This window comes from Onychostoma macrolepis, chromosome 03 (assembly GCF_012432095.1).
Source record: "Onychostoma macrolepis isolate SWU-2019 chromosome 03, ASM1243209v1, whole genome shotgun sequence".
NCBI lineage: Eukaryota > Metazoa > Chordata > Actinopteri > Cypriniformes > Cyprinidae > Onychostoma > Onychostoma macrolepis.
The window spans coordinates 23,837,872-23,857,416 of NC_081157.1; the positions used below are offsets into that span (position 1 = coordinate 23,837,872).

A 19,545-nucleotide genomic window follows, 5' to 3' on the forward strand; every position below is an offset into this window, starting at 1 on the left:
TCTTAAAGGGAAGTGCCGTGTGTAGCCTTAAAGGAAGTGGATTTTTTTTTTTTTTTTTTCCGTGTTTTATTTGAGCTTTTTTTTTTAAGTTCAACACTTTTTAGATTATTAATACTTAAAATTTACGATAAAATTATTTTTTTAGCAATTTAAAACGAGGATGATTTAATATTTATTTGAACCGACACTTTTGATTTGGCCAATCAACAGTGAGCACTCTTTACGATAGCCAATCAGATGCGTCGTTCCAACAGTAGGCAGTGAGACGTCGAAGTTCGCGGGAGAAGAAGCATGTTGCACAGTTGTACAGTGGCTGCAGATAAGTCATACTTACGTTAAAATTGCAGTAATTTGAAGGCAAATTGTTATGGCTGATGTTTTAGGAGTCGTTTTCAGACGGTTCGCAACGGGAACTGTAACGAGTGATGTAATAGTTCCCCCTCACGCAGAAGGAAACACACTGGTTCTTGGGGATGTAAATATCAGTAGATCCGTGTTATTTCTAGCAGCTGTGACAGCTGCCACAGATCTGGGGCTCAAAGTGCTGTTTTTCACACAAACCCCTTTTCAGTCTCTGCCGGTGTCTTTGAGAGCTTCAATACCTGGATTAAAACTTGAGAGTCTGAAGGTAATAATAATGGTTTGTTTTGAATGAGCGTCAAGATAATTAATGAAGAAAACATGCAATACAAGGTAATTCAGTCAGAAATGCCATAAACCCTGTAAAACCTTTTGTATAATATTGGATACATTCATTTCTAAGGACTCAAAATTATCAATATAATGAAAACTTGCTGAAAAAAACCGTTCATAATCAGCTCCATGCCTTCTGATTGATAGTTATGGGATTAGGAGATATTGAGTGACAACTGATATTTATATGCATTTATGTAAGTAGCTGCTGCTACACTGTTATCAGAATTTCATCTTACCTCTTGGCCATATAATTATTAGCATCTGCATCAAATTGCACATTTTTGGTCAAGTATGCACTCCAAATTCATATTATATCATAATATATGATGAACAAAGAAAAAATAACGTCCACACGCTAAGATTACAGCCAGAATGAAGCCTGATGAAGACCTGACTTTTTTGTTCTGCACCTAAACCCAGTTTTGGATGTTAACACCTTTTTACATTTATTTTCTCATAATACATGATTCATAAAAAAGTAAATAAAATAAAACACAATTAAAATTTTTGTGCAAATGTAGATAGATAGATTTTCTTTTATGTTTTTCTAAACATTCAATAAGCTGTTGCATTTAATATGTCAGGGATAATCAACGGCTAGCCATACATTAAAGGATTTTAAATCCACGACATGGAGGCAAAGAAACGCCCGACGAGAAGCGGGCTGTGACTATTGGACTAATATTTGACTATTATTTCCTATGTCAGACAATGTTAATGTTACACATCTGATGCAGGGTTAATATTGACTTTTAAATCAGAAAGAGAGTAAAATGCCAAATATAAAATATTATGAATAAATAATTTTTTTCATGCATGTTCATTTACAGAATGTCAAGTTTGTGTATGTGAAGACTTTGAAGGAGCTTGTTGAAGATATAGCATCCCTTCATGAGCTGGCGTCCCAAGCCGCATCTGTTCCTTCTCTGATTATCGTGGACAGTCTGGATCATTTTTCGCACGGGTCTCGAGTTGGACCCCTACAGGACGACCTGAGCCCCGTGGCCCATGTGGCGGCCCTCCTGCACGACACTGCTGCTTTTCTCTCCCAGATCCTGCAGAACAGAGCAGACGGCCAGAGCCTGTGCAGAATCATGGTCTCTTTTCAGTCTGAATGTGAAGGCAGTCGAGACAGTGAAGAGCTTCTCCTCTCTGTGCTGGACCGTTACCTGCAGGTGAGGTGCACGTTAGAGGAAGTGAAGCGTGACGAGGAGGCGGGGCTGAACGAGTGGCAGGTGTATCTGTCAGTCATGTGTCCTTCGCTGGTACAGCAGTGGCACATGGTGCTGCGGGCAGGAGGTGCTCTGGAGTTCAGGCCAGTCTTTGGTGGAGAACAGCAGATTGTGGACCAGCCAGAGAAAAGCAAACAGGAAAATAAGAGATGTGGAGACAGCTAATAACAGTTCATATTACAATACAACCTATTTTGATCAGAAATATGAATGTTTATTTGTGATTTTGACAAAGGAATGTAAGCTTTTCTTGACTAAATACAGACAGTCAACCATACTTGAAGAATTTATATAGCATTGATGACAATGTAAAAAAACTACAATTTAATGTAAATTTAAAGTTTGCAGATTTAAGTATGAAACAAATCTCTGCATTTATTTGTTGTACGTCTGCTTTACATTTTATTTACAGACTGTTATTCGTTTCCTTTTGATTACGTTGTTTTTTTTTCTGTTTAAACAAACTTTTGGTGACATCTAAATAGATTAAAAACTTGATTACATTGCACTTTTTAACTCTTTAGTACTTTATTTAAGGTTTTTTAATTTAATTTTTTTAATAGGTTTTTATTTTTTTTACAATTTGTACATTACCCTAAATCAATCTTTTTCACACTCCTCTATGTTTTTCTTTATTAAACATGAGCTACTAGCTGTTTCAATCAGTTCAGTCAGCAGTTAGGAGTCAGTTTTTGAATCACCTTTTCAAGGGCTCAATTATTTGCAAATACTCCATAATTGTTTTTGTACATGTTGGTGTACAAAAACAATCAAAGAGAGTCAAAAAAGAGAGTCATTCATTAAGTTTTGAGTGAACTATCACACTAACACAGAGAAGAGAGAACATAAAAAAAGGGAAACGAGAAGACTTTACTGGGGGAGATCCCATCGGTTTATGCTAGAAATAAAAATCCTTTTCTTTTTAGAACAAAATAGGAGCTTTATTGTTGATAGAAAGAAACACAAATAGTTATTTAGAAACTGATTAATTCATACGTTTTCAATCTTATTACCAATGCAATTATGAAATAAAACACTCCATTGGATAGACAGGACTACATTACAAAGAAATGTGTCAGAAACATACATATCCTTTTTGCAAGTTTCTATACTAAAAATGGTATTGCCAATTTACCTTGGCTAACTCAAAGTTGTTCACAAATTCAACACATTTGGTTTAACCTTACGGATTACAGAATACAGAACACATAAAGAAAGCTGACAAACTAAAGTAAAACTGATGCTGGAGGTTTCTGAACAGTAATTTGACCATACAAACACATTATTGCGAATGATTCATGAGTACAGAACTAAAAGTAAAAATGACTTTCTTTTTCAGTTAATGTCACCAAAGTACAGGTAGGTTAAGTTTCAACTATTGGGTACTAGTGGTGTTTTAGGAAGGGTGTAGTCCTCCATAATCAACCGCAAACGCTTGTATGAAACGCCCACTGTTCTCGATCTAATCAGGTCTCCCTACATGTTGTGTTAGAAAATTCTGTTTCACTCAGAAATGTCACTTATGAAAGAAAAATGAATTGCAAATGTCAATAATGTCATGGTGACTTTAAGAGAAATGGCCTGTTCCAAATCAACCATACAAGCATTCCCAGAATGCACCAGAAGAACTAAAAAGGGATGGATGAATTATCCTTCATACATGAAGGAGCCTATGAAGATGCCTAATGGTTGTTGAGTCTGACTTTCTCCTCTAGGCTTTAATGTTTTACAGATCTGAAAGATACATATTTACTTAAACCACAAAAACAGAATAGAAAACTGTTATTTACATTTAAAAAATATATTATGTACAATTTACAAGACAGATTCAGACTTGGGGAAACCCCAAAACATAATGATATATGACCTGCCATCAGGCACTTTCCACAAAGAGGCTTAAAAAAACAATTATCCAACTTATTCAATTTTTCTCACTACAAAAAAAAGTGCCACCAATAAATGTAGTTGTAATTAAAGACCAAAAAAAAGAAAAATCTCCACTGGTATTTTAGTGGTATACTGTACAAAAATGTTTCATCAACAGCTGCCATAGTAATGCTAAAATGTTAGCTTATTTTATCTGATGGAGTTTGTTTTTATATCTGAAAGATCCTAGTGTTTTCATATTAGTGTCCTTAAACGTCATGTCTCAAACAGAAACCAGTAAGATCCTGATGTGAATTTGTAGTCGTAGTAGTAGTATCCAGATCACGTCCTGTACATATTGGTTATTTTTTACTTCTATTGTATAGATGAAAAGAAAAAGGAAGTCAGATATTCTTCAAAATATCTTCTTTTATGTTCCACAGAAGAAAGAAAGTCATACAGGTTTGATGACATGAAGGTAAGCAAATAATGAAGGAGTATTCATTTTTGATTGGACTATCTCTAGGTATTGCGGGTTTACCAAACGGGACCCGCGCATGACTCTGATCCAGATTTAATGTATTGACCAGAGAATGGCCACTTGTGGGGAAAAATCTCATTTTTGTAATCATTTGTGTACATCCTGTGTCTCCCGAGCTCTGCGATCCTGCTGGAGCTCATCGGGCTGTAGTCCATAGAGACCCCTGAGTCTGCGACCGCCATGTAGGCGTACCCCGGCCCTTTGGGGGGCCAGGTGTGGTTGGGATACTCAAAGCTGGATTGCGACGACAGTCTGCCCGAACCCGAGCTCTGCTGCAGGGAGCCGAGGTCGGAGCGTGAGGTGCTCAAGGACGACGTTCCTGCGGTGGTGAAGAGTGTCTGGAGCGGTAACGTCTCCTCAAAGACATCGTCCGCCTGCCGCTCGTTGTCTCCTTGATTGAGGGTGACGTAGGTGTCGTGTGACTGCAGTAACGATGACTGGGAACGAGATTCGGGGTTTTCTTGAAGAGCCTTCAGTTGCTCCATGAGCCAGTGAGCTTGAGGAGGTTCTCGCCATCTGTCCGTTAACCCCGAGTCCGAACGCTCGCTCTCTTTCTCCTCTTCCTCCTCCGGAGGTTTCCTCTCCTCTCTCTGGGACGTGCCGTGGCTGGTCAGGGAAACCTCGGATAAAACCTCCAGCGGTGAAGCAAGCTCCTCTGTGTACACATGGACTGATCTGCCCCACATGCTGCCATTATTTTGGCTCATCCACTCCTGAGGGCAGAAGACACACAAAATAGTGATCTCTTTTTCAGTGTTTTTTCAGTTCCAATCAGCTTTCCTAGTAAAACACACAGCAAATATTGTCCTTCATTGACTTGACTAAGAATGTAGGCCTATTTATTTATTAACTTTAATTTGTTGTATTGGTTAAAACACTCTTCCATCTTTTTTGACCCTCTAACTCTAGCACGCTCTGTTCATTTTCTAACAGATTGTTTTCTTAAAAAAGGCCTCTAACACTAGCTCTCTCTATCCTGTTTTTTGTTTTGTTTTATTTATTATAAAAAAGATCCTCTAACACTAGCGTTCCCTATTCTTTTTCTATTCCATCTACTTGTTTTCTTTTAATTTATTATATATATATAAAAAATAAAAATAAAAGCTATGTGTACTGTGTTAGGCTAACTGAGACTTGTCATAGCACTTGCTTATTATCGCTCTTTTTTGGTTTTGATTGCTTCTATTGTGCTCATTTGTAAGTCGCTTTGGATAAATGTGTGTGCTACATTGTAAATGTAAGAGGTTGGATTGTGGCTTATGTTATTATAGACTGATATCAACCTGGACATTTAATAAGCTATTATTTGGCTATTTTGAAAATGGCTAGTAACTATGTTCACTGTAGAAACAGCAATATTGTGAAATATTATTAAAAATTAAAATAACTCTTTTCTGTTCTAAAATGTAAATTATTCCTGTGATTGAAAGCTGAAATTTCAGCATCATTACTCCAGTCTTCAGTGTCTTCAGAAATCATTATAATATGCCAATAAGGTCAAGAGACATTTATTATTATTATTATTATCAATGTTGAAAACAGTTGTGCTGCCTTATATTTTTCTGTGGAAACTATAATAGTTTTTCCAGGATTTTTTGATGAATAGAAAGTCCAAAAGAACAGCATTTATTTCAAATAGAAATCTTTTATAACATTATGAATGCCTTTAGTGTCACTTTTGTAACTGTAAACTGTCTTTACTGTGAGATGGGTTTTTTTTATACTTTGAATCTAGACATGTACTGTTACTTCCTCTACAGTCAAAAAGTTGGGTGTTATATTAGACAGCAACTTATCTTTTGGAAATCATATTTCACATGTTACAAAAACAGCATTCTTCCATCTTAGAAACATTGCCAAGCTACGAAACATGTTACCTGTTTCCGATGCAGAAAAGCTCATTCATGCTTTCATGACCTCTAGACTGGACTATTGTAATGCACTGCTAGCTGGTTGTCCTGCATCTTCAATAAACAATCTACAGGTAGTCCAAAATGCAGCGGCTAGAGTCCTTACCAGGTCAAGAAAATATGATCATATTACTCTAATTTTACAGTCTCTGCACTGGCTACCTATTAAGTTCCGTATCAGTTACAAAATATTACCACTTACTTTTAAGGCCCTAAATGGTTTAGCTCCTGCGTACCTAACTAGTCTTCTATCACGCTACAATCCAACCCGCTCCCTAAGGTCGCAAAACTCTGGACTCTTGGTAGTACCTAGGATAGCGAAGTCCACTAGAGGTAGAGCTTTTTCACATTTGGCTCCCAAACTCTAGAATAGACTTCCTGATAACGTTCGGGGTTCAGACACACTCTCTCTGTTTAAATCTAGATAAAAGACACATCTCTTTAGCCAAGCATTCACATAAATGTACAGGTGTGTCTCATGTCGTGAAAAAGTTTATTTTTTCTTGTAACTTATTTCAAAAAGTGAAACTTTCATATATTTTAGATTCATTGAATGTAAAGTAAAACATTTTTAAAAAGTAAAACATTTCATTTTTGTTTTAATTTTGATGATTAGAGCTTACAGCTCATGAAAGTCAAAAATCAGTATTTCAAAATATTAGAATATTTACATTTGAGTTTCAATAAATGACCATGCATACAGTATAAATTCTGGGTATCTCTTGTTCTTTGAAACCACAATAATGGGGAAGACTGCTGTCTTGGCAATGATCAAGAAGACGAACATTGACACCCTCCACAAAGAGGGTAAGTCACAGAAGGTCATTACTGAAAGGTGTGGCTGTTTACAGAGTGCTGTATCAAAGCATATTAAATGCAAAGTTGACTGGAAGGAAGAATTTGGGTAGGAAAAGGTGCACAAGCAACAGGGATGACTGCAAGCTTGAGAATACTGTCAAGCAAAGCTGATTCAAACACTTGGGAGAGCTTCGCAAGGAGAGAACTGAAGCTGGAGTCAGTGCATCAAGAGTCACCACGCTCAGACGTCTTCAGGAAAAGGGCTACCAAGCCACTTCTGAACCAGAGACAACGTCAGAAGCATCTTAACTGGGCTAAGGAGAAAAAGAACTGGACTGTTGCTCAGTGGTCCAAAGTCCTCTTTTCAGATGAAAGTAAATTTTGCATTTCATTTGGAAATCAAGGTCGGAGGAAGAGTGGAGAGGCACAGAATCCATGTTGCTTGAAGTCCAGTGTGAAGTTTCCACAGTCAGTGATGATTTGGGCTGCCATGTCATCTGCTGGTGTTGGTCCACTGTGTTTTCTGAAGTCCACAGTCAACGCAGCCATCTACCAGGAAATTTTAGAGCACTTCATGCTTCCTTCAGCTGACAAGCTTTATGGAGATGCTGATTTCATTTTCCAGCAGGACTTGGCACCTGCCCACACTGCCAAAGGTACCAAAAGCTGGTTCAATGACCATGGTGTTGGTGTGCTTGATTGGCCAGCAAACTCGCCTGACCTGAACCCCATAGAGAATCTATGGGGTATTGTCAAGAGGAAGATGAGAGACACCAGACCCAACAATGCAGATGAGCTGAAGGCCACTGTCAAAGAAACCTGGGCTTCCATACCACCTCAGCAGTGCCACAAACTGATCACCTCCATGCCACACCAAATTGAGGCAGTAATTAAAGCAAAAGGAGCCCCTACCAAGTATTGAGTACATACACAGTAAATGAACATACTTTCCAGAAGGCCAACAATTCACTAAAAATGGTTTTTTTATTGGTCTTATGAAGTATTCTAATTTGTTTTTGTTAAATGTGAGCCTAAATCATCACAATTAAAAGAACCAAAGACTTACACTACTTCAGTCTGTGTGCATTGAATTTATTTAATACACAAGTTTCACAATTTGAGTTGAATTACTGAAATAAATGAACTTTTTCACGACATTCTAATTTATTGAGATGCACCTGTATATCATAACCTTGTACTTCAAGTACATCTGATCAAATGCGCATTAACATTCTTTTGCTTGGGCTGAACACATCATTTTTTGCATATTTTTTTAAACAGCAGCTATACGCTAATTTTTCCTCATCTGCTTCTCTGTTTCTGCCATTACACAAGCTTCAGTCTGAATCAAACACTTACGAACACCTGAGAAGAGATGATGCCAACCCTCAGACAACATACAAAACTACCAAATTATGCTATAAGTTTAATCGCAACATCTTATCATTGCTCTTTATAGTGTTCACCGTCTGTTTGATTACATGTCATTAACTAACTGCATGAATTTTACTGTACATTTCTGCCATGTGGACACTTTTACATAGTCACCACTGATAAGCTACTCTTAAATATAATGTAGAAACTTAAATTTTCAGTGAAGCTGATTTGTATCGTAAAAAGCGCTATACAAATAAACTTGAATAGAGCTGAACTTTTGATAAAGTTAATACATCCTTCCTTGCTGAATGAAAGTATTCATTCCTTTCATAAATATTTGTTCATTCAACACTCATCATTTTGGATAAATTACTAAACATACTTTGTTTATTTTAAATGATACCTATATTGACATTGAATAAATTACCTTAAAATCCCCTTTGTAGACAGTAAAAAGACCTGGAAACTTGTGCTCTGGTGTCGGGATGTCAGGCCAGAGTTTCTTAAGAAGAAACCTGTAAAGTGCACAGAAACTGTTTAATATTTCCCAACACTTTAATTTAATGCATGAAATATAAAGTTTACACAGTTACATGCACATCCAACCTTAATCAGCCTTTACTGAACAATGATTCAAGGACAATAGTGTCCCTCATAATAGTTAGTATATAAGCATTTGTAACTTATTTAGATAGTAATGGTGTGTGCTTATGAAAACTGACTTGTGCTGAGACAGAAACACAGTCAGAGACAGCAGGCAGAGGATCAGTCCGATGAAAAGAACCAGTAACACGATCAGTGGATCCATGTCTGTTAGAAAAAAGAGAAACAAAAATGATTGGTCTTCCGTAGCTCGTCGAAGTCAAATCAAAGTAGGCGGGGCTTAATGTTCACAGAAGCAGCAGAGCGCAAGAGAGCGAGGTAAGTGCGAAACATTTAAATATGCGACAACTGTTTTACCATAGAAATGTTTACTTCCCAACTAGAATTAGCTTGAATTTCCATCGCCATTCAATGTCTTCATGCTTCATAAAAATTAAAAAAAATTCAAGACATGTTTACGAAATCTTAGCAAATATCAACTGCCTGTTTTTGTATTTCGCTGTGAAATGTGAAAATATTATCGCCCAGCTCTTTATTTAAAGTTGGATATATAAGTAGGGCGGTGTATAGGCTATTATATAGCAAATAAAAACTGCTTGATCGATTGCATCGTTGCAAAAATGTAAACTATATTATTGCCCAGCTCTAATTTGCTAGAAGTGATTATATGGCATGAAGATATTAAGTTATTATAAATATTAACATCATGATTTTTTTCTGTAAAGCTGTTAAAACAATTTGTACTGTGAAAAGCGTTATAAAAACAAACAAAACAAACAAAAAATACTTGATTTGAAATGATTTATACGTTGATTGTACTTTCAGAAAGCATTTAAAAGCACGTACCGCTTGGCGGCGTAACTCCAAACACAGGCTCGGTCCAAGCACTCCAGTAGCCTTTGTAGGAAACTCCATCAGGTTTGACACGGACCCACACCTTGTATCTGGTATCGGACTGTAAGCCAAGCAAAACCAGCATTGTGCTGACCTTTATGACCTCCACCTTCAAAACATAATTCACTGGTGAGTTTGAACAAGAAGCAAAATACAACAGCTCATTCAAGTAGTGCTGACGGTTCATGAAGTGCAATACCTTGCCCATGTTACTTCCCTCCACTGCGTATCTGACCTCGTATATCATACTGTCATCCATGTATTTGAGCGGAGGAGGCAGCCAGCTCACGTTCAACTGCCCTTCCTTCCCTGAGCTCAGGACCGTGAGGTTTCGGGGAGGATCTAGAAACACTGTGGGAGGAAAGGCATTGTAAAACATCTTATATGTAGGGGACTGAGGGCAGAGCGCTGGGTCGATTACTTACAAATTGTACTCCATTACTAATTACATGAAAATTGTATTTTAGATTTCACATTTTAGGTAATCTTTTCTGATTACATTAGGATTACTTTTTAATTAGTTTTGACCTAACTCGTTTATCACATAGATTTGATATTGTTTTGTACCATGTTGATATTAAAATACAAAGAGAAAGGAAAGATAATCCATTCTTTGTTATCAACAACATGAACTATTAATCTTTACATTACATCAGGGTTTTCCAAATTGGGGTTTGTGCAACCTGATTATGAGTATTTTAAAACATAATAAAATCTAATTACAAATTCTGATTACATAATTACATGTATTACATGTAGTATACCATCACTATGTCTGCATGCTGCTTAGTGAGGATTTCTTCATTTATTACTTTTGTAAAGCTTTCAAAGACTTACGGAAATTCTCAGCATTTAGGCTACGACTGTAGAGCATCCGGCCATCACGAAGAACCTGCACATTAAGAGTCGCGAAGAATGGGGGTTTGGACAGTTTGCAGAAGAAGATGGTTTTGTTACTGGCCAGTAAAGACAGAGATGAAACCGCACAAGGCATCTTGTTCTTATTCCTGAAGACGCATGAAAAGAAGAAATTGCGTCAATTGATGTTTTCACAGGACAACTGAACTAAAATGACATGAATAATATTTTATGCTGTCTTTAAAGAGACAATATTATAATGATCAGTTTCTAAGGATAATTTTGACAAAAAAAGTTTAATTTTAGCTTTGGGCTTCAAATCAGTTACTTACTCGTATGAATACGTGAAGGTATATTGATCGTGTAAATTATTCTTCTCTTCCTCCTCTTCCCAAAAGCATGTGAGATCCTTTCCCTCCACAAAACATTTAATATCCTCCGTTTCGTCTTGGAGTAACTGGGCCACTGAACAAACATATCAAGTTATTTTGCAAGCATTGCCAGCATTATTCAAAGACAATTTATTTTCTAATAAGCACAAGTACACAAAGCACAGGTCAACACAAATATATATATTTTTCTTATTTTAGATTTAAATAAAAATGATAATTATCATATAAAAAAGTTGCATGTTTCATGACTCTCTCAATTGAAAGCATGCAATTATTCTGTTCTTTGGTGCTCATTTATTAATAATGGTTTTTATTATCACTTTTGCTGCTTAATATTTTTGTGAAAACCACTATATACAGTGCTGCTTGAAAGTTTGTGAACCCTTTAGAAATTACTATATTTCTGCATAAATGACCCAAAACATCATCAGATTTTCATACAAGTCCTGAAAGTAGACAAAGAGAACCGAATCAAACAAGTGAGAGAAGGATATTTTCTTTGTCATTTATTTATTGAGAAAAATGATCCAGTGTTACATATCTGTGCGTTGCAAAAGTATGTGAATCTTTGCTTTCAGTATCTTGCTGCAGTAACTGAAGGTAAAGTTTCTTGTAAATGCTGATCAGTGCTGCACAATAACATGTAGGAGTTTTAGCCCATTCCTCAGTGCAGAACCACTTCAACTCTGTGATGTTGGTGGGTTTCCTCCTATGAACTGCTTGCTTAGGTCCTTCCACAACATTTTAATTGGATTAAGGTCTGGACTTTGACTCAGTCTTCCAAAACATTAACTTTGTTTTTTTTAACCATTCTTTGGTGGAATGAGTTGTGTGCTTGAGATCGTTGTCTTGCTGCATGACCCACTTTCTCTTGAGACTCTGTTCTTAAACAGATGTCCTGACGTTTTCCTTTAGAATTTGCTGCTATAATTCAGAATTCATCGTTCCATCAATGGCAGGCTGTCCTGGCCAAGATGCAGCAAAACTACCACCACCATGTTTCACAGATGGGATACGATTCTTAAGCTGGAATGCAGTGTGTTCTTTTCTCCGAACATAATAGCTTCTCATTTAAACCAATAAGTTCTATTTTGGTTTCATCCATCCATTAAACCTTTCTCCAATAGTCCTCTGGCTTGTCCACATGATCTTTAGCAAGCAATTTTCTTTTTGGAGAACAGTGGCTTTCTTCTTGCACACCATGGTTGCTCAGTGTTCTCCTGATGGTGGACTCATGAACATTAACATTAGCCAATGTGAGAAAGGCCTTTAGTAACTTAGAAGTTACCCTGGGAACTTTTGCAACCTTGCAGACTATTACACGTTCTGCTTTGGAGTGATCTTTGTTGGTCGCCAACTTCTCGGGAAGGTAACAGTGGTCTTGAATTTCCTCCATTTGTACACAATCTGTCTGACTGTGGATTTGTGGAGTCCAACACTTTAGAGATGGTTTAGTAAACTTTTCTAGCCTGATGAGCAACATCAACTCTTTTTCCGAGGTCCTCGGTAATCTCCTTTGTTCGTGACATGATTCACTTCCACAAACATTATCAGACTTTGATAGATCCCTGTTCTTTGAATAAAACAGGTCACGTACTGACATTTGATAGTCATTGCACTGACTGAAAACACCTCTGCACAGATGGACTCTAACTTCACCTTTAACCCTTGTGTGGTCTTCAGACACTTTTGACCGGAGAATTTTAGCTTTTGAATTTTTTAAAATCACAGCTTCATCGGAATTATATGAAACTTGGTGACTTTTATGGTACATGGAATGTGAACACAGAAAAAAAAAATTGAGGGCATGATTCGAACAGGCTAAGCAGGCGTAAAAAAGAGAGAGAGAGAGAGAGAGACACACACACACACACACACACCTATGAACTGGTGTGACTGTAACACATCAAATATGTCAAATAAAATCAATAATTCAACTACAATGCAGTAAAAAAGTGGACAGCAAGGAAAGGGGTTACACTCTAAAACATCAAGAGTGTAAAACAGATACATCCACTCACGGACACACACACAAACATACAGAATTATACACACTCGAATGAATTGGTCTGGCTATAACCATATAGCCAAAATAAGCCACAAGACTGAAATAAGAGGTTAAAATCAGATCAGACCCAGAAGGATTAAGCTCTGATAAAGAATTCCTGTTCATTTGTGTTACATTTTTATAGAATTTTAATGTTTTGTGTAACAAAATGCTTTCTGTGTTCAGGTTTGAATGTAGTAATAATAATGCAAAAACCTACACTTCAGATTAACATGTAAAAACCTGACAAAAAAATTGTCTTTAAGAATGCGTTAATATACATTTAAATCCACGAACTAATAAAAGTAAACAATTATTTATAAAAGCAACTAGGGAATTCACAAGCCTCTCTATAGAGTCATATACAGGCATCTAGTGGTTACACCATGAAATTACATGTTTTTCTTTATTTGCTCACACCAGGAGGTGCTATTCTGCCTTCAAAAATTGGATTTTTAGGCCTAGTCTCTATTTTAATCTGAAATAGTGCATTAATTGAAAAATAATAAAAACCAAAATTAGGAAAACAATTTTATGTACTATTTTCAATGGAAAAAATTTAACATAATTATTGCATAAATATTAATTAGTACCATAAAATTGTCTATAATTTAAAATATATTAGATTGATTTTACTGAAGAAAAAAAAAATACATTTCAGGTGTCCGGTCACTTTTGATTGCGAAAACCATGAGTGTGACTCCCAAATGAGGAGCGCACAAGGTTAAATTAACTGCTAATCCAAGAGATTCACATACTATCTTTTGCCACTCACAGATATGCAATATTGGTACATTGTCCTGAATAAATAAATGACAAAGAAAATAGGATTGGGTTCTCTTTGTCTACTTTCAGGACTTATATGAAAATCTGATGATGTTTTGGGTCATATTTATGCAGAAATATGGAAAGTTCTAAAGGTTTCACAAACTTTCAAGCAGCACTGTATATTTTAAGGATTCTTGGGTGAATTAAATATAATTTTTTGTGACCTTACAATGTCTTTACTGTCACTTTTGATCAGTTTTTGCATACTTTCTGAATAAAAAAGCTTTACTTACCTAAAGTTTTGAATGTATCAAAAACGTGTTAAGCAGCAATAATTGTTTTAAAACTGATAAAGAATCACGAGAAGCAAATCAGCACGTCAGAGTGATTTCTGAAGGATTATGTGACATTTAAGACTGGAGCAACGATGCTAGAAATTCAGCATTGCATCACAGGAATAAATTACATTTTAAAATATATTACAATAGAAAACAGTTACTTTAAATTGTAATAATATTTTCCTGTTTTTACTATATTTTTGATCAAATAAATGCAACCTTGGTGAGCTTTAGAGACGGTATATTGATAGCAAAAATGGTATATTGTACATACTGTGTTTAATTCTACTTCCACAATTTTTGTTTTGAATTTAGAAAGTCATGAAATATGCATGTAACTTCATAGTTAAAAACAACTGAAAGACATTTGAAAGAAAGAGTCGCTTTTCTTACCTTTACTTTCAAAATGTTGTCCTCCTGTTGTGACGAAAGCAAGACACAACATGAAAACAATTTTCAATCTGTCACTCCTCATTTTTGTCATCCATTTATATTACAAATGCATCACTGCTCTGCATAACGGTGCTGAAAGGTGTATCCTCCTTTCCAGGTTGGCTTTTCGTCCAAATTGTTTTGCGGACAACATGAACAGTTACGTGCATCTCATCCGATAAGCTGATAGTGTGTTCAAACTGTGTGTTTACTCTTTTACTATTTGGAGGTGGAGCGCAAAAAAAAAAAGTGTTGTTTACTGGGAGGAGCCTGAGTGAGGACATGCTGTCATAAGTGTTTGAAGTGCTCAGTCTTCACTCTTAAGATGTAGGCTAACGTTACATGATGTCCGACCTTGAGGCTGGAACAGGAAATAATGTGAATTTTTAGGGGTCCAAAACACTTTTAGCTACTGATGCATGTTCATTATGTGAAGTGCAGTCAACAGGTGCTCAGTTGTAAGAGTTTTTAAGAGTGCAAACTGCACTGGTGTTGTTCTGCACACTGTAACCGGTTCTTTTTATCACAGCCTGACACTCTTGTTTTTTCATGCTCAACCTGCGTTATCAGCACAGCGCTGAGCTCCTCTTACGCACAGATAAGCGCAAGCATTGCGACCCGATCCAGTCTGCCTGCAGCTCACTGTCCATTATCACTGCAACAGGACTGTGCCGTTATTTCAGCCCGGGACACATTGTTAAGTTAGGAAATGTGACACCCGATTAGGCCCACAGGTGGTTTTAATCATTCAAGGACTTTGTCTTTTTAGTAAAGAATTAATTTTATGTGCATTTAACACAAATGATCTGATTTTGGTCCTTTAATGCACTCAAAACCAATTTATACCTCAATGTGAAATGCAGAAATGGCCTTTAAAAAATACACTGAAAAGAACTGTTGTAAAAATAATTTTCACTTAGAAATTGCTATACTGTAAAAAGTGATGAGTTGACATAACTTAAAAAATTGAGGAAACCTGTTGCCTTAAAATTATTAAGTAAATAATAATAATAATAAAAAAAAGTTAAGTGAACTTGACAATTCACTTATTTTTTTTAATTATCATTTACTTAAAATTTTTAAGGCAACAGGTTTCCTCAATTTTTTTAAGTTAAGTCAACTCATCACTTTTTACAGTGTAGCCTAAATTGCACAAATAATTACAAAGAATCGGTAAGTAACACATGAATTAGAAGTAGAAAATCTGAAATCAACATTGTCCAGTAATCTTAGTGTTAGATTAATTAGATTAAAAAGTTTCTCCTATCTGTTATTTATCCCTATCATCAACCCCTGTGAGCAGGCCTGGGAGAATGTATGAGCAAACATAAAGATTTGGAGCACTACCAAAGCATTCTCAATTTTATTCAGGAAGATGGGTCATATTTATACAAACAACATCAGCCCGGATGTCTCGGACACCCAATCAAAGTATTCAAGAGTTTGTGTTACCTTAACTGTTAATAAGGTTTAAGATGTGCATATGTATATTTCTAGCTGTCTAGGAGTGGTTTCAGTTTCTCACCCCAAAACAGCAGTGTGTGTGTGTGTGTGTGTGTGTGTGTGTAAAAGAGGAAGTTCACGAAGAGCATTTGAGAGAGAGAGAGTGAAGCCTAGAAATAATATTAACAATGGCCACTTTGAATCATTTATGGTTCAGGGCTTCACTCTGAACTGAGGCTGTTTTTTTAAGGGGACAGAACATATGTAGTATTTGTAAGCTTATTACAGTATGAGCAAAAGCATTTATCAAACCATCAATACATCATAAATTTTGCTACTTCGAATGCATCTACAAATTCAGTTTCCCCTGGTAAAACATTGCTTAAGTTCACTTTAATGACATTTCTTATCATGTTCATAACACATGGCCATTCTCTCATCAATTAATCCTCCACCCTTGTCATTGTCAGGAATGAATGTGCAACAATATAGAAGACAGACGGGGCCAAAATTTGTGAAATTTGACCATATCAACACATGCAATTTGTCTGCTTTAACACGGCAATTTTGAAATGGTTTCTTTTGTACATGTAGACACGACATGTTAAGGTGCCAGTTTCTTTAGTACGTGTAAAAACACGCAGTTTTACCATCGTAAGAATGTGTAATACTTTTTAAAGAAGATTTACCTCTAGATTTACATGATGTTTTATTAACAAGGTTCGGGAGGAGCACGATCAGATAATCAACCAATTTGGCACAGGTGTAGCTCGTTTAGCTAACCATCCTAACTAGCACTATATATATATATATATATATATATATATATGCAGCCTACACTGTAAAAAAAACCTCAACTTTCTCAACTTGTCGTTTTAAGTTTATACAACAACAATTTGAGAATCTCCCACAAACATAAGTTGAGCAAACTCAAAAATCTGCTGAAGCTGGTTGCTTTAAAATTTTACGTTTTTTACAGTGAACCTACCTCTGTCCTACGACAGTTTTCCGGCATCCCTCCTCCACCCCAACTCCTCACTCCTAATCCATTTTCATCCCATATTAGGGATAGGGGGAGTTCTCTGGGTTCGGGCTATTACTCCACGCTCGGAGCCCTCCCCCAGGACAGCACGCCAAAATATGCTTACTATTTGCTATCAGATTAGATATAAGGGTGAACTTGTGAACTACATATTAATCCTTTCTTTAGTTTATTGCAGCATTGTTTTTACTGATATCTACTTTGTTAGAGTAAATGAAACAATGTTACAATTTAAATCTATCTGAGAAAGAAAAGGACTGAGAAGGACATTGACAAATCATGACATTAGACTGACATCACACAATGTACTGAAGCATTATGCCTCATGACCAAATATAACGTCTGATGTTTGCGTATGTGCATTACAGTGTACCATTATAACATGAATAAACATGATGTCTGATGTTTGTACCACATATGCAAATAGCGTTTCAAATATAGCAATTTAATTGGTTGCTCTGTGCATTTTCGCATTAACACTGACATGCAGTGCGTGTTGACATGGTATTTTGGCCCCATCTCCCTTCCATACAACAGGTGGTTCCTACGATGTGGCATACTTCACTCTGAGGTGCACTTGTTTACATTTACATATTGACAATGGGTGTATGTTTCATTGCATAATGTGACGAGTAGCTCTCCTACAGAAACACGTATACTATATTTGGCATATGGAGCTTACAGATCTCGTTTAGTATTGATCTGCTCTTGCATTTTTTTATGTAATTAATTAATTTTTTGTTGTTTTTACAGTTCAGATATGAGATTTTGCGTTGTCTTATTAAAAGTAATTTTAGATACTGTTAAACCCCCAAAAACAGGTGACACTCAACGGTGTCAACGGTGCATGCACTTCCTCTGGCTCTGGAGGATGTGGGTCAGTGGTGTGTAACAGGAAAATGAAATTCAGGAAGCACCTTTGTCGTAGTTTTCTGGGTACACCGATAAATGCAGAGGAGTTGGTAGAGCTATGGGTATAAAGTCATAAATTACAGATGCTATGGACTCACACAAAGTCACTTTTCTTTTTGTTTAAAGACAACTAGAGCCATTTTTATATGTTTTATAGGTACCTTTTTTAGGTACTGGAACACAACTGCCATCAAGTTTTCTCCTTAGGTCCCAAGAAAACACTTTACAAATGTGGTGAACTTCAAAGGTGCTACTTTTCTAAATGTTCAGATTTAAAAGATTTACTTAAAGGTTCCATAGAATGGAAAACTGTATTTACCTTGGCATAGTTGAATAATAACAGTTCTGTACATGGAAATGACATACCGTGTGCCTCAAACACCATTGTTTCCTCCTTCTTATGTAAATCTCGTGAATAAAAAAGACCACTGAAAAATAGGTAAATCAGAACATAACACCTACTGTGACGTAAAAGATCACTAATAGTTACGCACCCAACATTTGCATATACCCGCCCATGTTCTAGGCCAGCCGCCAGCCGAACCATCATAAGTTCAGCAGGCATTGTGAAGAAACAAGCAAGGACAACAGCGAAAACGGCAGATCATGGAAATAAATGTTATGTTCCAGGCTGTGCAGGGGATGTGAAGTGCAGGGATGGGTTGGTGTCTGTATTCAGAAAGGCACGGAAAGCAAATAACATGTTCTAATAAAATAACGCTTGCCACTAAAGGGACATGGTTAGCTTCTTGCTAGCGGTAGCCTGTTACATTACAGTACATAAGATTTCACTTACCACATAAACAGAGCGGAGAGATGACTGAGGATGATGGCGAATGATTTACAGATCCTGAGCACCACTGACAAGCATCTGATATTGTAAAATGTGTGGTAAGTACTGCCGCTCATAGTATAAACTGAATTTGTGCGATAGTGAATCTCGAAAGCGAAAGTGAAAGTAAAAAGTGGTCAAGCATTTGAAAGCAGTTTCAGTGCCCCGAATATTAATAGCGGCTCCCTGATGCCCGCATTTTATATACAGTATAATTACCTGACAATATAACTGCCAGAGAAAGTATTGAAATATATATTTCCTCCCTTTGTTTCCTTCCTGTGAGCTACTGAATTGACATGCACTGTGAAACAGCCAATCAGAGCAGAGCTCAACATTATTATTCATGACCCTTCCAAATAAGCCAATAACAGACCATTTCATTCTAGGGAGAAATCCTAGGGTTGTAAATGCAGATGTAAAACAGTTTCTGGAGAATTTTTGCCCTTACCTAAGCCACATACCTTCTATCAGAGAACAATTTAAAATATTGTATCAGTGCATTCTATGGCACCTTTAAGAAAAGATTTACAGAATGAATGTTAATGGTTCTTCAAGGAACCA

General features: G+C 36.5%; 2 protein-coding genes across 2 annotated transcripts; one reads left to right on the forward strand and one right to left on the reverse strand.

Moving 5' to 3' along the window:
* Positions 1-217: 217 nt before the first annotated feature.
* Positions 218-2,427, forward strand: swsap1 (SWIM-type zinc finger 7 associated protein 1). Its single transcript, XM_058769815.1, has 2 exons — positions 218-628; positions 1,527-2,427. Exons 1-2 carry the CDS (start codon positions 368-370, stop codon positions 2,091-2,093), a joined length of 828 nt encoding a protein of 275 aa, XP_058625798.1. The 5' UTR covers positions 218-367; the 3' UTR covers positions 2,094-2,427.
* A 421-nt stretch (positions 2,428-2,848) lies between these two features.
* On the reverse strand, positions 2,849-14,951 carry epor (erythropoietin receptor). Its single transcript, XM_058769814.1, has 8 exons — positions 14,714-14,951; positions 11,108-11,240; positions 10,755-10,924; positions 10,117-10,268; positions 9,870-10,026; positions 9,143-9,230; positions 8,848-8,935; positions 2,849-5,048 (listed from the first exon to the last, which is right to left on the reverse strand). The coding sequence occupies exons 1-8, from the start codon at positions 14,802-14,804 to the stop codon at positions 4,332-4,334; spliced, it is 1,596 nt and encodes a 531-aa protein (XP_058625797.1). The 5' UTR covers positions 14,805-14,951; the 3' UTR covers positions 2,849-4,331.
* Between the last annotated feature and the right edge of the window lie 4,594 nt (positions 14,952-19,545).